Here is a 19,284-nt window from a genome sequence, read left to right on the forward strand (position 1 = left end):
TAAAACATATAAGGAACAGTTGCTGGAATTGGGTATGTCTAGTTTAACGAAGAAAAGGACGAGGGGAGACAGGATAGCAGTCTTCCAATATCTCAGGGGCTGCCATAAAGAAGAAGGAATCAAGCTATTTTCCAAAGCACCCGAAGGCAGGACAAGAAGCAACGGGTGGAAACTAATCAAGGAGAGAAATAACCTAGAACTAAGGAGAAACTTCCTGACAGTGAGAACAATTAATCAGTGGAACAACCTGCCTCCAGAAGCAGTAAATGCTCCCACACTGGAAGTTTTTAAGAAGAGACTGGACAGCCATTTGTCCGAAATGGTGTAGGGTGTCCTGCCTGAGCAGGGGGTTGGACTAGATGACCTCCAAGGTCCCTTCCAACTTTACTACTATTATTATTATATACATAGGAAATAAATATTAAGTACTGTCCATCTTTACCTACCCATCCATCCATCCATCTATCCTGACAGTTAGAACAATTAACCAGTGGAACAACCTGCCTCCAGAGATGGTGAATGCTCCAACACTGGAAGTTTTTAAGAAGAGACTGGACAGCCATTTGTCTGAAATGATATAGGGTTTCCTGCCTGAGCAGGGGTTGGACCAGATGACCTCCAAGATCCCTTCCAACTTTATTATTATTATTATAAACCATCATTTCACGGTTACAGGAAGCTGACTATCCCTCTGGACAAACCACAGATTGTCCAGCCCATCTGTTTGCCCTAAAACCAAGACACGAACAGCACCTGCAAAGAACTCACTGCCTTTAATATCTGCAAAAATATAAATAAATATCCGTTTGAGAAGAGAGTCAAGTAAGGCACGTCCGGAGCAACCTCAAATTGCTCAAATCTCACCCTTCTCTCTCTCTCTCCTTTCTTTTGGACTACAGTCCCCATCACGAGCTGGCCGAGAGCGATCCGAACGATTCCGCTCCCATTCGTGAGGGTGAAGGGAGAGGCTCTAAAAGGCTCTTCTGAGCAGATGTGGGAACACAAAGCCCGCTTAAGGAGCTAGTCCTCTTGATCCCACTTCAGTTCAGCCCTCCAGGATCTCGGCGAAAAGCTGCCTCCGCTTTTTCTCCGCCTGCTGGTGGTCGTCCCAGTCGCGGCGGCGTTTGAGGAAGTGGGTCAACGCGAAGTTGCGGACGAGGTGGTGTCCGAAGGGGTCGTGTCGCAGCCGGGCCTCGTGCTCCGCTGGGAGGAGAGGGAGAAGAGAGCGGGTTACGTTTTGAGGAATGGCAACAAAGCCTCTGTGGAACGGAGAGGCTGCATTCACACGTGTCCTTCGTTCCAGGCTCCACCTTAGGAGGCGGTGCGAACGCCGTCGCTAGAAGTGGGTGACTCTGAAATATGGCCTGCCGTGTAAAGGGTTGGGCAGCTTTACACGTTTTCTTTAACTCAAAGTGTTTCTCAGCCTCGGCCCCTTTAAGAAGTGGGGGCCGGGGCAGGGGAAGCTATGCTGGCTGGGGAATTCTGGGAGTTGAAGTCCAAACATCCTTCAGTGCCCAAGGTTGAGAAACACTGTGTTAATTGAATGAAAGGAGGGAGGGAGGAAGGAAGGAAGGAAAGGAAGGAGGGAGGAAGGAAAGGAGGGAGGAAGGAAGGAAGGAAAGAAAGCAAGGAAAGGAGGGAGGGAGGAAGGAAGAGAGGGAGGAAAGGAGGGAGGGAGGAAGGGTGAGGAAGGGAGGGAGGAAGGAAAGGCGGGAGGGAGGAAGGAAAGAAAGGAGGGACAGAGGAAAGAAGGAAAGGAGGGAGGGAGGGAGGAAGGAAAGAAGGAGGGACGGAGGGAGGGAGGAAGGAAAGAAAGAAGGAAAGGAGGGAGGGAGGAAGGAAGAGGGAGCGAGGGAGGGAGCGAGGGAGGGAGAAAGGAAAGGAGAGGAGGGAGGGAGGGAGGGAGGAAAGGAAGGGAAGGGAAGGGAAGGGAAGGAAGGAAGGAAGGAAGGAAGGAAGGAAGGAAGGAAACAAAACAGAGGACACAGAGGCCTTACCCAGCTCCTGAGCCAGCTCCCGCTTGGCTGGCAGGGAGGCTCTGCTCCAGATGGCATCTAGAACTCGGCTCCCATACTTGGAGCAGGCGAGAGACACGAAGTGGCCCTGATGATCCAAAGGAAAAAAAAAGGGGGGGGGGAGAGAGGTGGAATGGTTATAAGTCGAGAACTACACGCAAATAACGGCTGCAACCAGGGCCACAATCCTGCCGACTGTGGAAATGAAATGTGTACTTTGTGGGTACAGATGTTGACGTGTTATTGGCCAAGAACCCAAACACCTTGCAGAGGTTAGGAGGAGTGTGCGATGCAACCAGCTGTACTGATCTGAAAAGTATCGGTAGATTGTCGCGGTTTTCTCATCACAATGAAAAAAAAGGAGGGAGGTTGAAAAATTGCCAACGGCAAGGGGTCCATTTACGACCATTCATTCTTCAAATTGGAGGACCCCTGATCTAAATTAAAGATGGGAAAACAGAAACATCTTAAGATGCCTTGAATGAATGGGTTCTGAATGAATGTGGCTTGGATGCAGAAGTAACTGATATAAAAGGAATTGCAATTAATAACAATCTAATCTCATTCTGTGCGTGATTAACAGGAAAGTACAACAAGTGATCAAATATCTGTCGACAGGTAGAAGGCAGAGTGGAGTTACCACTCTCTCTGGAGCCAAAAATCAGAAACAGAATTTATGGATTACTACCCATCATCATAAACATTACAGTGTGGGATCATGCTTTCCTTGAGGACTAGAAACCCCGTGAAATGAATCCCTCCAGAAGTTGAATCTGGCACCCGAATGACCATAGTATGACAGTGGCCAAGAAACTATCTCTGTGTTTTTCAACCTTGGGGATTTCAAGGCAGGTAGAATTCAACTCCCAGAATTCCTGTTTGCCTTGAGGACTAGAAACCCTATGAAATGAATCCCTCCAGAACTTGAATTTGGCACCTGAATGACCATGGGTTGACAGTAGCCAAGAATCTATTTCTGTGTTTTTCAACCTTGGTGATTTCAAGGCACGTAGAATTCGACTCCCAGAATTCCTGCTTGCCTTGAGGACTAGAAACCCTGTGAAATGAATCCCTCCAGAACTTGAATTTGACACCTGAATGACCATGGGTTGACAGTAGCCAAGAATCTATTTCTGTGTTTTTCAACCTTGGGGATTTCAAGGCAGGTCGAATTCAACTCCCAGAATTCCCTTGCTGGCTGGGGAATTCTGGGAATGTCTTAAAAAGTTGCCAAGATCGAGAAACACGGGTCTATGTTTAGGTTGAACCTAAGCCAGCAGAGCTTTGACTTTGCGTTATCACAGCGTTATCACACCCGGAGCAGAATCCCCGAGATTTACCTTGAGCTGGAGCAAGACTTTCCGCCTCGACTTCTTGGGGACGGAGGGACTGGCCAAGAGGGCATCGAAGACGTGGCTCCCGGAGGGATCACACGCCAAGGTGACCAGGTCCGCGGGCGGCGTGGCGCCCATGCTGCGCAGCACGAGGGAAGGGTCTGCAAAATGGAGGAGGTGCTGCAACATCAGGGAGCCGTGATAGGAGACGGTGCTCAGGGCCGGCGGTGTGTCTGCCTGGATGAAAAAAAGTAAGGTTCTCTATTTAGGCAAGAAAAGCCAAATGCACCGGTATAGTACAGGGGGCACCTTGCTCAATAGTAGTAACTGTGAGAGGGACCTCGGAGTCCTAGTGGACAATCCCTTAAATAGGAGCCAGCCGTGTGCTGCAGCTGCCAAAAAGGCCAACACAGTGCTGGGCTGCACTAACAGAGGGATAGAATCAAGATCACATGAAGTATTAATACCACTTTACAAGGCCTTGGTAAGGCCACACTTGGAATACGGCATCCAGTTTTGGTCACCACGATGTAAAAAAAGATGTTGAGACTAGAAAGAGTGCAGAGAAGAGCAACGAAGATGATGAGGGGACTGGAGGCTGAAACATATAAGGAACGGTTGCAGGAATTGGGTATGTCTAGTTTAACAAAGAGAAGGACAAGGGGGGACAGGATAGCAGTGTTCCAGTATCTCAGGGGCTGCCCCAAAGAAGAGGGAGTCAAGCTATTCTCCAAAGCGCCTGAAGGCAGGACTAGAAGCAATGGAGAGGGAAACTAATCAAGAAGAGAAGCAACCTAAGGAGAAACTTCCTGACAGTGAGAACAATTAACCAGTGGAACCACCTGCCTCCAGAAGCGGTGAAGGCTCCAACACTGGAAGTTTTTAAGAAGAGACTGGACAGCCATTTGTCCGAAATGGTGTAGGGTTTCCTGCCTGAGCAGCGGGTTGGACTAGATGACCTCCAAGGTCCCTTCCAACTTTATTATTATTGTTGTTGTTGTTGTTGTTGTTGCTTCGTTTGTTGCCGATCTTTAAATGATGCAAACACAGGTGCAGAAAGTCCTCGACTTTCAACCGTTTGTTTAGCGACCGTCCGAAGTTGCGACGACATTGAAAAAAAGGGACTTGTGCCCATGTTTCGACCTTACGACCCTTGCAGCATCCCTACGGTCACATGATCAAAATTGAGACGCTGGGCAACCGACTCCCATTCATGACAGCGGTGGGACGCTGCGGCCCTTGTCAATACAGGCAGTTCTCAACTTACGACAGCTTGCTTAGTGACCGTTCAAAGTTACAACAGCACTCAGAATGCAACATACGACTGGTTTTCACACTTACGACCTTTGCAGCCTCACGTGATCGAAATGCAGACATTTGGCAAGTGACTCACATTTGTTACGGTCACAGCGTCCCGGGGTTTTGTGTGTGTGTGTGTGTGTGTGTGTGTGTGTGTGTGTGTGTGTGTGTGTGTGGTGATCCCCATTTGCGACCTTCTGACGAGCCCAGTCCATTGGAGGAGCCCGATTCACTTTGCAACACTGTCCCTAACTTCACAATGGCAGCGATATGCTTAACTCTAACTTAACACATGTCTGGCTTAGCAACAGGCTCTGTCGTCCCGGGTAGACCTTGAGGCGAGGAGGGGGGCACAGGCCCGCTGGCGGGCACGGGGCTTCCAACAGTGGAAGGCCTGCAAGGAAAAAACCAACAATTTTTTAAAAAGTTTCTAAGAAGAGACTGGAAGCCATTTGTCATCTCCTGCCCACTTGACCTTCTGATCATCGCACAGTCAGCCAGATGTTCCTGGATTTGGCATTTATGTTACCTCAGAGCGTGTCATCGTCATCATCATTACTTATTATTATTATTATTGATCATCGCACAGTCAGCCAGATGTTCAGACTGGATTTGGCATTTTGTCTACCTATCGAGTCCTTACCCAGGACCTGGGATAGGCAGATGTGGATGTTTGATGGTATTACAGATATCGTCGCAGGATGGAAGCAGTTCCTAGTAAGGCCGCCTTTTGCAATTGACTAATGGCGAATTTGTCAATTCCAATGGTGTTCAAGTGGTTCTCCAGTTGTTTTGGGATTGCACCCAAGGAGCCTATTGCTATTGGTACTACCCTTGCTTGCCTTTGCCAGTCTTTCTATTTCTATTTGTAGGTCTTTGTATTTTGTTATTTTTTCCAGTTCTCTCTTGTCTATTCTGCTGTCTCCAGGCACTGCCATGTCCGCTATCCAGACTTTTTTTGTCTTTATCGACAATTGTTAAGTCTGGGGTGTTAAGTTGCAGGGGCTTGCCTGTTTGAATTCTGAAGTCCCAGAGCAGTTTAATTTTATCATTTTCTATGACTTTCTCTATTTTATGATCCCACCAGTTTTTGCTTACAGGCAAATGATATTTTTTGCAGATCTTCCAATGCACCATTGTTGCTACTTTGTCATGCCGCTGCTTGTAATCAGTTTGTGCAATCTTCTTGCAACAGCTTACCAAGTGGTCCACTGTTTCTTCAGCTTCTTTGCATAGGCGGCACTTACTGTCTGTTGCTGTCTTCTCAATTTTGACTTTGTATGCCTTTGTCCTTAAGGCTTGGTCTTGTGCAGCCAGAATTAGTCCCTCAGTCTCTTTCTTCAATTTTCCTGCTCTTAGCCATTGCCAGGTTTTATTATTATCTGCTTTCCCAGCTGCTGCTTCTTCTTCTTCTCTCTTCTTCTTCTTTTCTTCTTCTTCTTCTTCTTCTTCTTCTTCTTCTTCTTCTTCTTCTTCTTCTTCTTCTCTTCTTCTTCTTCTTCTTCTTCTCTTCTTCTCTTCTTCTCTCTTCTCTTCTTCTCTTCTTCTCTTCTTCTCTTCTCTTCTTCTCCTCCTCCTCCTCCTCCTCCTCCTCCTCCTCCTCCTCCTCCTCCTCCTTCTTCTTCTTCTTCTTCTTCTTCATCATCATTATTATTATTACTTGGTGGAGCAAAGAGCAAAGGAGCAACAAGGAAACCAAGCAGGATTTGCTCACCTCCAAAAGGACCTGCAGCACTTCCGGCTGGTGGGCACCGTGTTTCCGGCAGGCGCCCAGGAGCGCCGTGACGATGCCGAGATGTTCCAGGGCCAGGATTTGTTCCAAGCCGGGGCTCAGCTCCTGAAAAAGATTCCCCAGCTGGGGACAGGGTGTGAGTGAAAAGACCCTCCTAAACCAAGAGGTCTTCAGGAGCCCCGTCCCCTCTTCTAGGCCGGCAGGGATCTGATGGATCTCTCTGCAATGGATCACGAGCAGCTGGGGGACCCTTACTGTGTGACTCAGGTAATCTTATCCCGATTTTATTATTTTCACACATAACTCAAAGTGGCGGACGTGTCTCCTATTCCTCCCTCCTTCTATTTCCCCTACAATAACAACAACCCTTTGAGGTGGGTTGGTGGGTTGGGCCCAAAGTCACCCGGCCGGCTTTCAGGCCTAAGGTGGGACTAGAATTCACCGTCTCCTGGTAACTGGTCCAAAGTCACTCAGCTGGCTTTCCTGGTTAAGGTGAACTAGAATTCCCACTCTGCTGGTGATTGGCCCAAAGGCTCCTAGCCGGCTTTCATGCCAAAGTGGGACTAGAACTCACTGTCTTCTAGTGACTGGTCCAGTCACCCAGCTGGTTTTCATGACTCGGGTAGGACTAGAATTCACTGTCTCCTGGTGATTGGCCCAGTCACCTAGCTGGCTTTTGTGACTAGGGTGGGACTAGAACTCACTGTCTCCTGGTGATTGGCCCAGTTACCTAGCTAGCTTTCGTGACTAGGGTGGGACTAGAAGTCACTGTCTCCTGGTGATTGGCCCAGTCACCAAGCTGGCTTTCGTGACTAGGGTGGGACTAGAACTCACTGTCTCCTGGTGATTGGCCCAGTCACCTAGCTGGCTTTCGTGACTAGGGTGGGACTAGAACTCACTGTCTCCTGGTGATTTGCCCAGTCACCTAGCTGGCTTTCATGCTTAGGATGGGACTAGAATTCACAATCTCCTGGTGATTGGCTCAGTCACCTAGCTAGCTTTCGTGACTAGGGTGGGACTAGAACTCACTGTCTCCTGGTGATTAGCCCAATCACCTAGTTAGCTTTCGTGACTAGAGTGGAACTAGAACTCACTGTCTCCTGATTTGGCCCGGTCACCTAGCTGGCTTTCATGCTTAGGATGAGACTAGAATTCACAGTCTCCTAGTGAATGGCCTATAGTCACCCAGCTGGCTTTCGTGACTAGGGTGAGACTAGAACTCACTGTCTCCTGGTGATTGGCCCACAGTCAACCAGTCGGTTTCATGCCTAAGGCGGGACTAGAACCGTCTCCTAGTGATTGGCCCACAGTCACCCAACTAGCTTTCGTGACTAGGGTGGGTGGGACTAGAACTCACCACTCCTGGTCACTGAACCAGTCAACCAATGGCTTTCATGCCTACGGCGGGACTAGAATTTTCTCCTAGTGATGGGCGTGGGACTAGAACTCAGCGACTGGCCCAGGTACCCAGCCAGCTTTCATGCCTAAAGCAAACTAGAACTCACCATCTCCTGGTTTCTATCCTGGTGCCTTAACAGCCTCTCATGCCATTGGGGGGGAACCAAAATCTGCTCCTACCCTTTCGAAGTCTTAACCCGCCCTGTCCCTGCTTAGTTTTTCGAGATTAATCGAAAATCGGCAGCACCCCACGGCAGCACCCCGATTTACACAAACGGAGAGGCCACCACCCAAATCCTCTCTCACCAGTTTGCGCGAGGCGGCCTGGATCAGCCGCTGCAAGGTGAAGTTGGCCACCTTGTGAGCTGACAACACGCGGAGCTGCCCCTTCACGTGCACCTTGTAGAACGAGCGCAACGCCTTCGCATCCGACACCTCCAGGACTTTGTCCAGAACCCGGCTGCAGGTCGCGTCCTTCAGAAACACCAAGAGGCTGCTGAAGAGGGAGGAATAAACGAGACAGGCGCATCAATGCGCCTCTGCCTTATCATGCACATCCACATATGCGGTCGTTAAGTGAATCGTGTGGCCATTAAGATGAATCCAGCTTCCCTCCTGGGCTTTGCTGGTCAGAAGCCGGCTGGGAAGGTCTCAAATGGTGGATCACCTGGGATGCTGTCCTCGTCGTAAAGGTAGGCAAGCACCCAAATTTTGATCCCATGAGCCTGCAATGGTCACAAGTGCGAGGACTGGTTCTAAGTCACTTTATTCGGGGCCGTTGTAGCTTTGAATGATGGTTGTAAGTCAAAGGTTTTAATGCTAAAGTGTGTCTAGACCAGGGCTCTTCCAACTTGGCCCTTTTATGTCTTGTGGGCTTCAACTCCCAGAATTCGTCAGCCAGGCATGCTGAGGAAGTCTGGGAGTTGAAGTCCACAAGCAGGGGTCTTCAAACCTGGCCCTTTGATGACTTGTGGAATTCAACTCCCAGAATTCCTCAGCCAGCATGCCTGGCTGAGGAATTCTGGGAGTTGGAGTCCACCAGTCACCAAAGGGCCAAGTTTGAAGACCCCTGCTTGTGGACTTCAACTCCAGAATCCCTCAGCCAGGGACGCTGGCTGAGGAATTCTGGGAGTTGAAGTCCACAAGCAGGGGTCTTCAAACTTGGCCCTTTGATGACTTGTGGAATTCAACTCTCAGAATTCCTCAGCCACTGCAATCCCTGCAACAATCCAGCCAATCCCAACACTCACCTTTGCCCAGCTGCAGCTGGGTTGCAGCTGCTCAGGTAGCCAATCACAGACCGGCAGAGCTCAGCACTCATTTCAGGCAGCTTTCTATGTAGGATCTCCAGCGCCACCTGCAGGCAGAGGCTGAAACATTTGTTGGTGATGAAATCTAGAGGGAAAACAGGGTTAGTTTAATAGCAGGGAATCTTGGTTAAGGTCAGGCCAGGAAAGACATATAAATGTTATCTATATACCTCTATACCTTTGAAATAACAGGAAATACTTGTAGCTCGGGTTTTAGATTTTGACAGCAGTTTGCTCTCCAAGCCGGTTTCAATTTAGTTTCGGAACGTTTTGTTACCACACTAGGTAACATCATCAGAATTTTTTTTGTCCTGTTCCTCTTTAGCTTATGTCTCACAAGACACATTCAGTTGTCCTCGACTTACGACCCCAAAATATCTGTTAAGGGAGACGTCTGAAATTTGTCTGAAATGGTATAGGGCAGTGGTTCTCAACCTTTTTAATGCCGCGACCCCCAACCGGTCGTAAGTCGAGGACTACTCAACCGGTCATAAGTCGAGGACTACTCAACTGGTGCAGCACCGTTTGCAGAATGGGACTTTTGGCGGGCTCAGCAGGGCAGAGACAGCCTGGACAATTCCTACTGGCTTTTGAAAGCCAATAGAATTAGACTCTATTCAAGACAGTCTATTCTATTGGCTTTCAAAAGCCAGTAGAATAAAGGGGAGTCGCACAGCTAAGGAAAAGGGGGGAAATGGCAGACTGCGTTGTTTGGCGACCCCCGTGAAATGGTCGTTCGACCCTAAATGGGGTCCCGACCCACAGGTTGAGAACCCCTGGTATAGGGGATTGGACTGGATGACCTCCAAGGTCCCTTCCAGCCAAATGGTTGTAAGATCGAGTCAGCACTTCTGGAGACCCGCTTAACCACCACAACTACTTATCACAAAAAATCCCACGCTCCCTTGTTGCCATTAAGCGAGGACTCCCTCAAGAGCTGTGCAAGGCTGCTGTTTCTCCACCTGCCCAGCAGATGGCGGCATCTCACCTGCAATCTGTTCCTGGAAGCAGCCTTTGAATTCCTGCAGGAGGGAGAGGAAGCTGGCGGGGACCTCGAACACCGCTGGTCCTTCGCTCCCGACCTTTGAACTCTTGGCCCGGGGACGAAGAAGCCCTAAGATGGCGGAAGTGGGCAAAAAAGGGGAAGGTGTGAATCAGAGGCCCTGATTTTCCCACATGGAAACGATTCATACAGTTCTGCTTGCTGCAAACACCTGGCAAAATAGGGCATTAACCAAGGGTGTCCAACCCTGGTCACTTTAAGACTTGTGGACTTCAACTCCCAGAATTCCCCAGCCAGAATTCTGGGACTTGAAGTTCCTTAGGTTGAGGACAGCATATGTTGAGCTTAGGACTTCATCTGTTATTTGTAAATAAAAATAAAATAATAAACAAAACAAAGCAAAATAATAAAACAATACATAAAACGTAATCTAAAATAAAACATATAATAAAACAATAAAACCAAAGAAATAAAATAAAATATGTAAAATACGCAAAATAATATCAAGCAAAACAATAAAATGAAACAATACATAAAATAAAATCATCCTTAAAATATAATCTAAAACAGTGCTTCTCAACCTTTCTAATGCCGCGACCCCATAATACAGTTCTCCATGTTGTGGTGACCCCCAACCACTTATACATCACTGGGTGCCAGGGGCGTGGCCAAAGAAAAGGGGGAAAAAATGGCGGACAGCCTTGTTTGGCGACCCCCATGAAATGGTCGTTTGACCCCAAATGGGGTCCCGACCCACAGGTTGAGAACCACTGATCTAAAATAATATATAATAAAATATAATCTAAAATAAAATAATAAAAAATATATAAAATACATAAAACAATAAAATGAAACAATACATAAAATATAATCTAAAAGAAAATAATACATAAAAAATAATATATAATAATAAAATAAAATACATAAAATATAATCTAAAATAAAATAATATATATATATAAAATACATAAAACATAACATAAAACAATAAAATGAAACAATACATAAAATATAATCTAAACTAAAATAATATGCAATAAAATATAATCTAAACTAAAATAAGAAAATAAGAAATATGTAATAAAAGAATAAAATAAAAGAATAAATAAAATAAAATACATAAAAAATAATAAAATAAAAATAAAATACATAAAAAATAATAAATAAAATAAAAAATAAAATATATAAAATACATAAAACGTAACATAAAATAAAACAATACATAAAATATAATCTCAACTAAAATAACATATAATAAAATATAATCTCAACTAAAATAATAAGAAATAATATATAATGAAATAATAAATAAAATATAATAATAAAATCAAATAAAAATAAAATAAATAAAAAATACATAAAAAATAAAATACATAAAAAATAAAATATTAAAATAAAATAAAAACAAAAACAGATACAGTGAGCTGAGCAGAAACAGCTGACTCGGAGTCACCCAGAAACCTCCTAGAACTGAGGAGAGTCATTAACCCAGGTCTCATCATTCCCACATCCTTCCCACCCTGGATCTCAACACGCAGGAAACTCTTGAGATGCCCAAAAGCAGGGGACGGCTTCCATCCCCTCCACACACACACACCCCCATCACATGATGGGGGACGTATTCAATGGCCACCACTCACCTGAGCCTGGGAGCCCCCGTCCCCCGTCTGACCCGACTCGGGCCCCTCCCAGGACCTGCAACAGGGTCCGCACCACAAAGCTGGCGTGGGCATCCAAGGCGAAAGTCGACAGCTCCTCCTGAAGACCCTTCCCCAGATCCAGGACAAGTTCCTCCAGCGCTTGGGACTCCTCTCCCCCGTCCGAGATCAGCGCTGGGGCTCTCCACAGGGCCCCCTCCCAGATGTGGGCTCCGCAGGGGTGGCAGGCCACCAGGCGCAGGGAGGGGAGCAGGGCCCGGAGCAGGGGCTCCAAGCTGGCCCCCGAGGCCGAAGGCAGCAGCGCCTGGAGGAGCAGCGACCCGGACGGATCCAGGGCCAGCGGCAGCGCCACAGCGACGGCCTCCGTCAGGACGTTGCTCACAAACAGGCCTGTAGATAAAAATAAAACAATAATAAACAAAACAAAGCAAAGTAATAAAATAATACATACAATATAATCTAAAATAAAATACACAATAAAATAATAAAACAAAAGAAACAAAATAATATATCAAATACACAAAACGCTAGAAAGCAAAACAATAAAATAAAACAATAGCTAAAATAAAATAATACTTAAACTATAATCTAAAATAAAATAATATGTAATAAAATATAATCTAAAATACGATAATAAAATAAATAAATAATAATATATAATAAAATGCATAAAATATAATCTAAAATAAAATATATAAAACAATAAAATAAAACAATACATACAATATAATCTAACCTAAAATAAGGCAAAAATAAGGCGTGTTATAGGGAGTCCTCGACTTACGACCACAATTGAGAGCAGAACTTCCCTCACTAAGCGAGGCGGTTATTAAATGGAGTCGGGCCCAGTTTTTGCAAGCTTTTCGGCCCACGGTCGTTCAGCGAATCCCTCCAGTCGTTAAGGGAATCGCACAGTCATTAAGCAAATCTGGCATTCCCCCCCCCCCATTGCTTTTATTTATCGGAAGCCGGCTATCACGTCCCCGGGGAGGCTGCAGCCGTTGTCAATACAGGCAGTCCTCGACTTATGACAGTTCGTTTAGTGTCCGCTCAAAGTTGCAACGGCACTGAAAAAGGGATTGAGGACCGTTTTTCACAGTTACGGCCTTTTCAGCATCCCCACATGGTCACGTGATCAAAATCCAGACGCTTGGAAACTGGCATGTACTTATGACAGTGGCGGCGTCCCAGGATCATGTGATCCCTTTTGCAATCTTCTGACCAGCAAAGTCAATTGGGGGTGGGGGGTGGGAGAGCCGGAATTATTTAACAACCAGGTTACTAACTTATCCACTGCAGTGATTCACTTAACAACGGTGGCAAGATAGGTCGTAAAACGGGACGAAATTCACTTAACAAATGTGTCACTTAACAATGGACATTTGGGGCTCAATTGTGGTCGTAAGTCAAGGACTGCCTGTACATGCCAATCTCCCAAATTTTGATCACTTGATGGTCAGAATGCCACAACAGTCGTTAAGTGTGAGGAGCAATTGTTAAAATTGTCTTTTCATTAAAATTGTCTTTTCGGTGCTTCCAATGCTCGCTAAACCAGTGGTTCTCAACCTTTTTATACCGGCGACCCCAGCCATAAGGACGCAGCGCGCATGCGCAGTGCGCATGCGCGGTTGCGTCCCCATGCGCGGTGCCGCCAGCTGAGAAAAAAATGGCAGATCGCGTTGTTTGGCGACCCCCGTGAAATGGTCGTTCAACCCCAAATGGGGTCACGACCCACAGGTTGAGAACCGCTGCACTAAACAGTGTTTCTCCACCTTGGCAAGTTGAAGATGTAGGGACTTCAACTCCCAGAATTCCTCCCGACAAAAAAAAACAACTCCTGTATTCCCAAATTTCTGAATGCCAATGGGTGAGGCTATGGCCCGGTACTCCTCAACTTATGACCGATCGCTTACCAACTGTTTGAATTTACAACAGACTTCCATGGGGGTACTTACAACCCAGATTTGAAAGACCAATGGCTACCCCTTGTACTCACATGACCTCTTACAGCAATTTGTAGCAGGGGTCTTCCTGGCTGAGGAATTCTGGGAGTTGAAGTCCACAAGCAGGGGTCTTCCAGCTTGGCCATTTGCTGACTTGTGGAATTCAACTCCCAGAATTCCTCAGCTAGCATGCCTGGCTGAGGAATTCTGGGAGTTGAAGTCCACAAGTCATCAAAGGGCCAAGTTTGAAGACCCCCGGTTTACAGCAACCCCCCAGTCACGTGACTACATTTTATGGCCATTTTGCCAAACACTGGCATGTATACGTCCCGCTTACGCTCAAGCCACCTTATAGTGAACCACTGGTTCGCTTAACAACTGCTCCAAAAATGGTCCTAAAATTGGGTCACTCGCATGGAGAACCCGATTTACAAACATCATGAGTTACGACCGTGGTGGTGGGCAGGCTCCATTACGGTCGTAACTCGAGGACTGTTTCCACAAGCTTTCAAAGGGCTCTGTCTCCCTCAATCCCTCTGTGAACAAATCTTACTTTTCTCCTCATCGGAGGCAAAGCCAGACTTGAAGGTTTCGTGCGCCTGGTGGAAATAACCCGCCACTGCGGGCTCCATTTTGGGAACACCTCCTCCTTTGATCTCCTCTGGGTCTCCTTTCCCCGTCTTAGCAGCACGTCTCTTCCGCTCTTTGCTGCTTTTCGCTGCTTTGTGGCGGTGGGCAGGGGGTGCCATCCTTCTGGACAGCTCAGCAGGACTGCCGGAGGGAAAATCAAGGAAATTAGCAACAAGAAAAACAGTCACTTTGGACCGCAAGACCGACACCACGTAGATGTAATAAATAAATAACAAAACAAAACATATAAATTTAATACATAAAAATAAAACATATGCAGCAGGGATCCGCTTGCTGTAACAAGGCCAGGAAAAAAAATCCAGGTTAAAAATATTCTGGCAGTTACACAGTCTCGTTGAGCCCACCTCACAGGGGTGTGGTGGGGATGAAATGGACAAAAGAAAGAGCAGGCTAAACCCTGAGTGTGCATTGGACACTTCAACACATTACACTTTAAACAACTTTTTGAATATCCAATCATTCCATCCAATCAAAGTCATCGGGTGCTACATATAACTTTACATAATATATAATATTTTCTCTCTCTCTCTCCCTCCTGTGTGTTGGCTGTTTGTTGCTTCAAATTATTTGCAAAAATAATAATGGCGCGAAACATTTTTTTTATTGTGCCTGGCTGAGGAATTCTGGGAGTTGAAGTCCACAAATCATGAAGGGGCTATAGTTCCCTCACGCTGGCTAAGGAAGTCTGGGAATTGAAGTCCACAAGCAGAGTTCTTCCAACTTGGTCCTTTGATGACTTGTGGACTTTTTTAGCATATGACATAACAAACATGGACTCACAATATATATTCACATTTCATCTAAATTAATAACACAGTAAAATACAATATGTGTCTGTGTGTTTGTGTGCATGTGCGTCTCTCTGTGTGTATTCAATTTATAATGCATAATTTCACTATAATTAAATAAAATTAATTTAAGGGGTGGGGGTTTCCCTTCAAAACCAACATCCAGAGTTTCAAAGTCAGTTTAGGCCAGGGGTCTTCAAACTTGGCCCTTTTCTGACTTGTGGACTTCAACTCCCAGAATTCCTCAGCCAACGTGCCTGGCTGAGGAACTCTGGGAGTTGAAGTCCACAAGTCATCAAAGGGCCAAGTTTGAAGACCCCCAGCTTGTGGACTTCAACTCCCAGAATTCCTCAGCCAGTGTACCTAGCTGAGGAATTCTGGGAGTTGAAGTCCACAAGTCATCAAAGGGCCACGTTGGAAGACCCCTGGTTTAGACTGAAGTTACACTGCCAAGGGTCAAAGGTCATAAAATATCCAACCCAGGAGAGCTCGTTTTTAATCCACCAACAGCCAGGAGAAAGTGCAAATCAACGGTCAAGGAAAGTGAGGGGCCACCCCAGGAAAGGCCGGGCTGGTTGAGATGCCCCTCTCCTCGCCGCCTCACCGGTTGCATTTCTGCCTGCAGAGAATCCGTGCAAAGAAAAAAGAGCCAAAAATCAAAAAGGGGAAGGCTGGAAGATTCCAATCAAAATTCAGAAGATTGCAAGACTTACAGCAGACGCCCGGCCCAAAGTTTGCCTCTTGGCTGCCGCTCCTACTGGATCGCCACAGGATCCCGCGGAAAAGCGATCACAGGATCGCGCATCTTGCACCCGCTGCTTGCAACGCCGCCACCTTTTGCAATCCGCGCGGCACGCGGAGGTCCAGCCCGCACCGCGCGTGCGCGGGAGAGACCCTCGCAGGCCACGCCTCTCCCGGAACCAGTCTGGAGCTTTGCCGCGCTGCATCCCGGCCTGCCCCGCGCGAGCGAGCGAGCGAGCGCGGCGGCCGCTCCTCCCAGAAAGCATTGCACCCATTACGTCACCATTCATTCATTCATATGTGCATTCATTCATTCATTCACTGCGAACGGTGCTATCTGCGCGGTTGGCAAATTTAGATTTCTTAAACTTAAATTTATTTTAAGTTCTTTGAGATTACGAGCATTTGAATCGCGGGAGTGGGGAGCATCAAAGAAATAGAGGTGGGGGGCCGACTGCCAGGGTCACCAGCAGAAGAGGGATTTGCTGAAGGGCGTGGGGCATTGAACGGGGGGTTGGACTAGATGACCTCCGAGATCCCTTCCAACTGTGCTATTCTGTCATTTTGCCAGGGTCTCCTGCTTGAGCGGGGGTTGGACTAGATTATTTAATGTATTTTATTTGTCACATTTGGTTATTACTTTTATTATCTTCATTTACTGCATTTATCTATTAAATTATTCATTTATAAAATGCATTGATCACATTTATTTAATGTATTTTATTTATTACATTTGGTTATTACCTTTATTACCTTTATTTATTGCATTTATCTATTAAATTATTCATTTATGAAATGTGTTGATCACATTTATTTAATGTATTTTATTTATTACATTTGGTCATTACCTTTATTTCGTTTATTTATTGCATTTATCAAATTATTCATTTATGAAATGCGTTGATCACATTTATTTAATGTATTTTATTTATTACATTTGGTTATTATCTTTATCATTTATTTATTGCATTTATCAAATTATTCATTTATTAAATGTGTTGATCACATTTATTTAATGTATTTTATTTATTACATTTGGTTATTACCTTTATTTCGTTTATTTATTGCATTTATCAGATTATTCATTTCTCAAATGCACTGACCACATTTACTTATTATATTTATTTTATTTATTACATTTATTTGCTTCTCAATTAAATTTATACGCCACCTGTCTCACTCTGCAAAGCCGCTCTGGAAATCTCTTATGGACCTCTGGCTGAAAATGGGGAGGGAATGAAATGGGGATTTCTGGATGCGCCGATTCAAAGGATAGAGGAGAACTATGTGATACAGTCTCAAGAAGGAGGGAAATATAAGTCGGTTTGCAAATGCTGTGAAGAAGGAAGACCAGAACTTGTTTCTTTAATTCTCTTTTTCTTTCCTTCTTTGTATAGTTTGTTACTATTTTTCCTTTCTCCTAATTCTCCTTTCTACATCATTTATCCCAGGGAATGGGGGAAAAAAATCTTCAATAAAAAACTGGTAAGCCGCCCAAAGTCGCTGGATGGGGAGAAGGGTGCCATGTAAATTGGATAAATAAAACTAAAGGTAAACATGATACGGTATGAAGAACAAGCAAGCTGCAGGAAGAGCAATTGAAGCCTGGCCAGACCTGTATGAACTTGGCTTTTTCGTTAGGTTAACTTGGGCCAGACAATTTATGTTGACACCTGAGAAAATCCCCTGTGTTTCCTGGCAATCAAAATGCAATAATGCCATGCATATTTGCTCTCTCCGTCTCCCTGGCACTGCTACCTAACTCTGCCTAACTAAAACCCTGCAGACATTATTGCAGGGTCTTCAAACTTGGCCCTTTAATGACTTGTGGACTTCAACTCCCAGAATTCCTCAGCCAGCGTGAGGGAACTATGTCCCTTTTATGATTTGTAGACTTCAACTCCCAGAATTCCTCAGCCAGCGTGCCTGGCTGAGGAATTCTGGGAGTTCAAATCCACAAGCAGGGGTCTTCAAACTTGGCCCTTTTATGACTTGTGGACTTCAACTTACAGAATTCCTCTACCAGGCACACTGGCTGAGGATTTCTGGGAGTCAAAGTCCACAAGTCATCAAAGGGCCAGGTTGGAAGACCCCTGCTTGTGGACTTCGACTCCCAGAATTCCTCAGCCAGCGTGAGGGAACAATGTCCCTTTTATTACTTGTGGACTTCAACTCCCAGAATTCCTCTGCCAGGCAGCTGGCTAAGGAATTCTGGGAATTGAAATCCACAAGTCCTAAAAGGGCCAAGTTTGAAGACCCCTGGTCTGGATCCAAGCCCGTGGTTTCATCAAAATGGCCGACTGAGGAATTCTGGGAGTTGAAGTCCACAAGTCATAAAAGGACCAAGTTTGAAGACCCCTGGTCTGGATCTAAGCCCTCAGCTTCATCAAAATGGCCGACTGAGGAATTCTGGGAGTTGAAGTCCACAAGTCTTAAAAGGACCAAGTTTGAAGACTCCTGGTCTGGATCTAAGCCTGCCGGTTCATCAAAATGGCCAACTGAGGAATTCTGGGAGTTGAAGTCCACAAGTCTTAAAAGGGTCTAGTTTGAAGACCCCTGGGAAAAGCCGGATTTACTTAACAACCTTGTTACTTGTTTAACAACTGCAGTGATTCACATAGCCACTGGGTCAAGGAAGGTCGTAAAACGGGGCAAAATTCACTTCACAATTAGCAATAGAAATTTTGAGCTGAATTGCACTCGTCAGTCAAGGATCACCTATATATAATGTAAATTATAAATTATTCTACTATCTAAAATGAGCGTTTCTATTAGTGCCGGAACTAAATATTAGCCCTCCCAAGCTAAAAAAAAGTTTGCTGAAGAATCCTAGGTGTGTTGCATTCTTCTTCTGCCTAATTAGCCGCACAAATCATGGCTGCACAAATGGGAATTTATAATATCAAGTCTCTTTCGGCACCCTGCACCCAGACAGCTGGGACTTCGCCAGGCGTTTCCAGTCACAGGAATATAAATCCATCTCATCCAGGCGTCACCTTCGTTCTTTCCCCGTTCCTTCCGGCTGATATATGCACCCCATCTTCCCCCTGGGAAATCCAGCTGGCTTGACTTGGCGATGACTTCATGCTCACACCCCTAAATTTCCTCTTGTGAATTTTTGTTGAACCCGGTCACCAAAAATTCAGATTTAAATTCTGCCCCTCCTATCCGAATCTTCGTTTCAATGGCCCAGGTAGTCCTTTGAATAGAATGGAACTGGAAGGGACCTTGGAGGTCTTCTAGTCCAGCCCCCTGCTCAAGCAGGAGAACCTATACCATCTCGGACAGGTAAATGTCTAGTCTCGAGATCAATTTTTCCGTTGCAAAGCAAGACGGTTGTTCAGAGAGCTTGGCCCCCGTTTTAGGACCTTTCTTGCTGCAGTTGTTAAACGAATCACTGCAGTTGTTAAGT

At 45.8% G+C, this 19,284-nt stretch overlaps 1 protein-coding gene across 1 annotated transcript; it reads right to left on the reverse strand.

The window, feature by feature from the left end:
- Positions 1–754: 754 nt before the first annotated feature.
- NOP9 (NOP9 nucleolar protein) lies at positions 755–16,041 on the reverse strand. Its single transcript, XM_039337828.1, has 11 exons — positions 15,845–16,041; positions 14,246–14,463; positions 11,732–12,139; positions 10,077–10,202; positions 9,029–9,173; positions 8,085–8,271; positions 6,363–6,503; positions 4,962–5,042; positions 3,356–3,610; positions 1,998–2,103; positions 755–1,203 (listed from the first exon to the last, which is right to left on the reverse strand). Exons 2-11 carry the CDS (start codon positions 14,439–14,441, stop codon positions 1,046–1,048), a joined length of 1,803 nt encoding a protein of 600 aa, XP_039193762.1. The 5' UTR covers positions 14,442–14,463; positions 15,845–16,041; the 3' UTR covers positions 755–1,045.
- Between the last annotated feature and the right edge of the window lie 3,243 nt (positions 16,042–19,284).

This window comes from Crotalus tigris, unplaced genomic scaffold (genome assembly GCF_016545835.1).
Source record: "Crotalus tigris isolate CLP2741 ecotype Arizona unplaced genomic scaffold, ASM1654583v1 scf7180000017690.20705106771:4171800, whole genome shotgun sequence".
Taxonomy (NCBI): domain Eukaryota; kingdom Metazoa; phylum Chordata; class Lepidosauria; order Squamata; family Viperidae; genus Crotalus; species Crotalus tigris.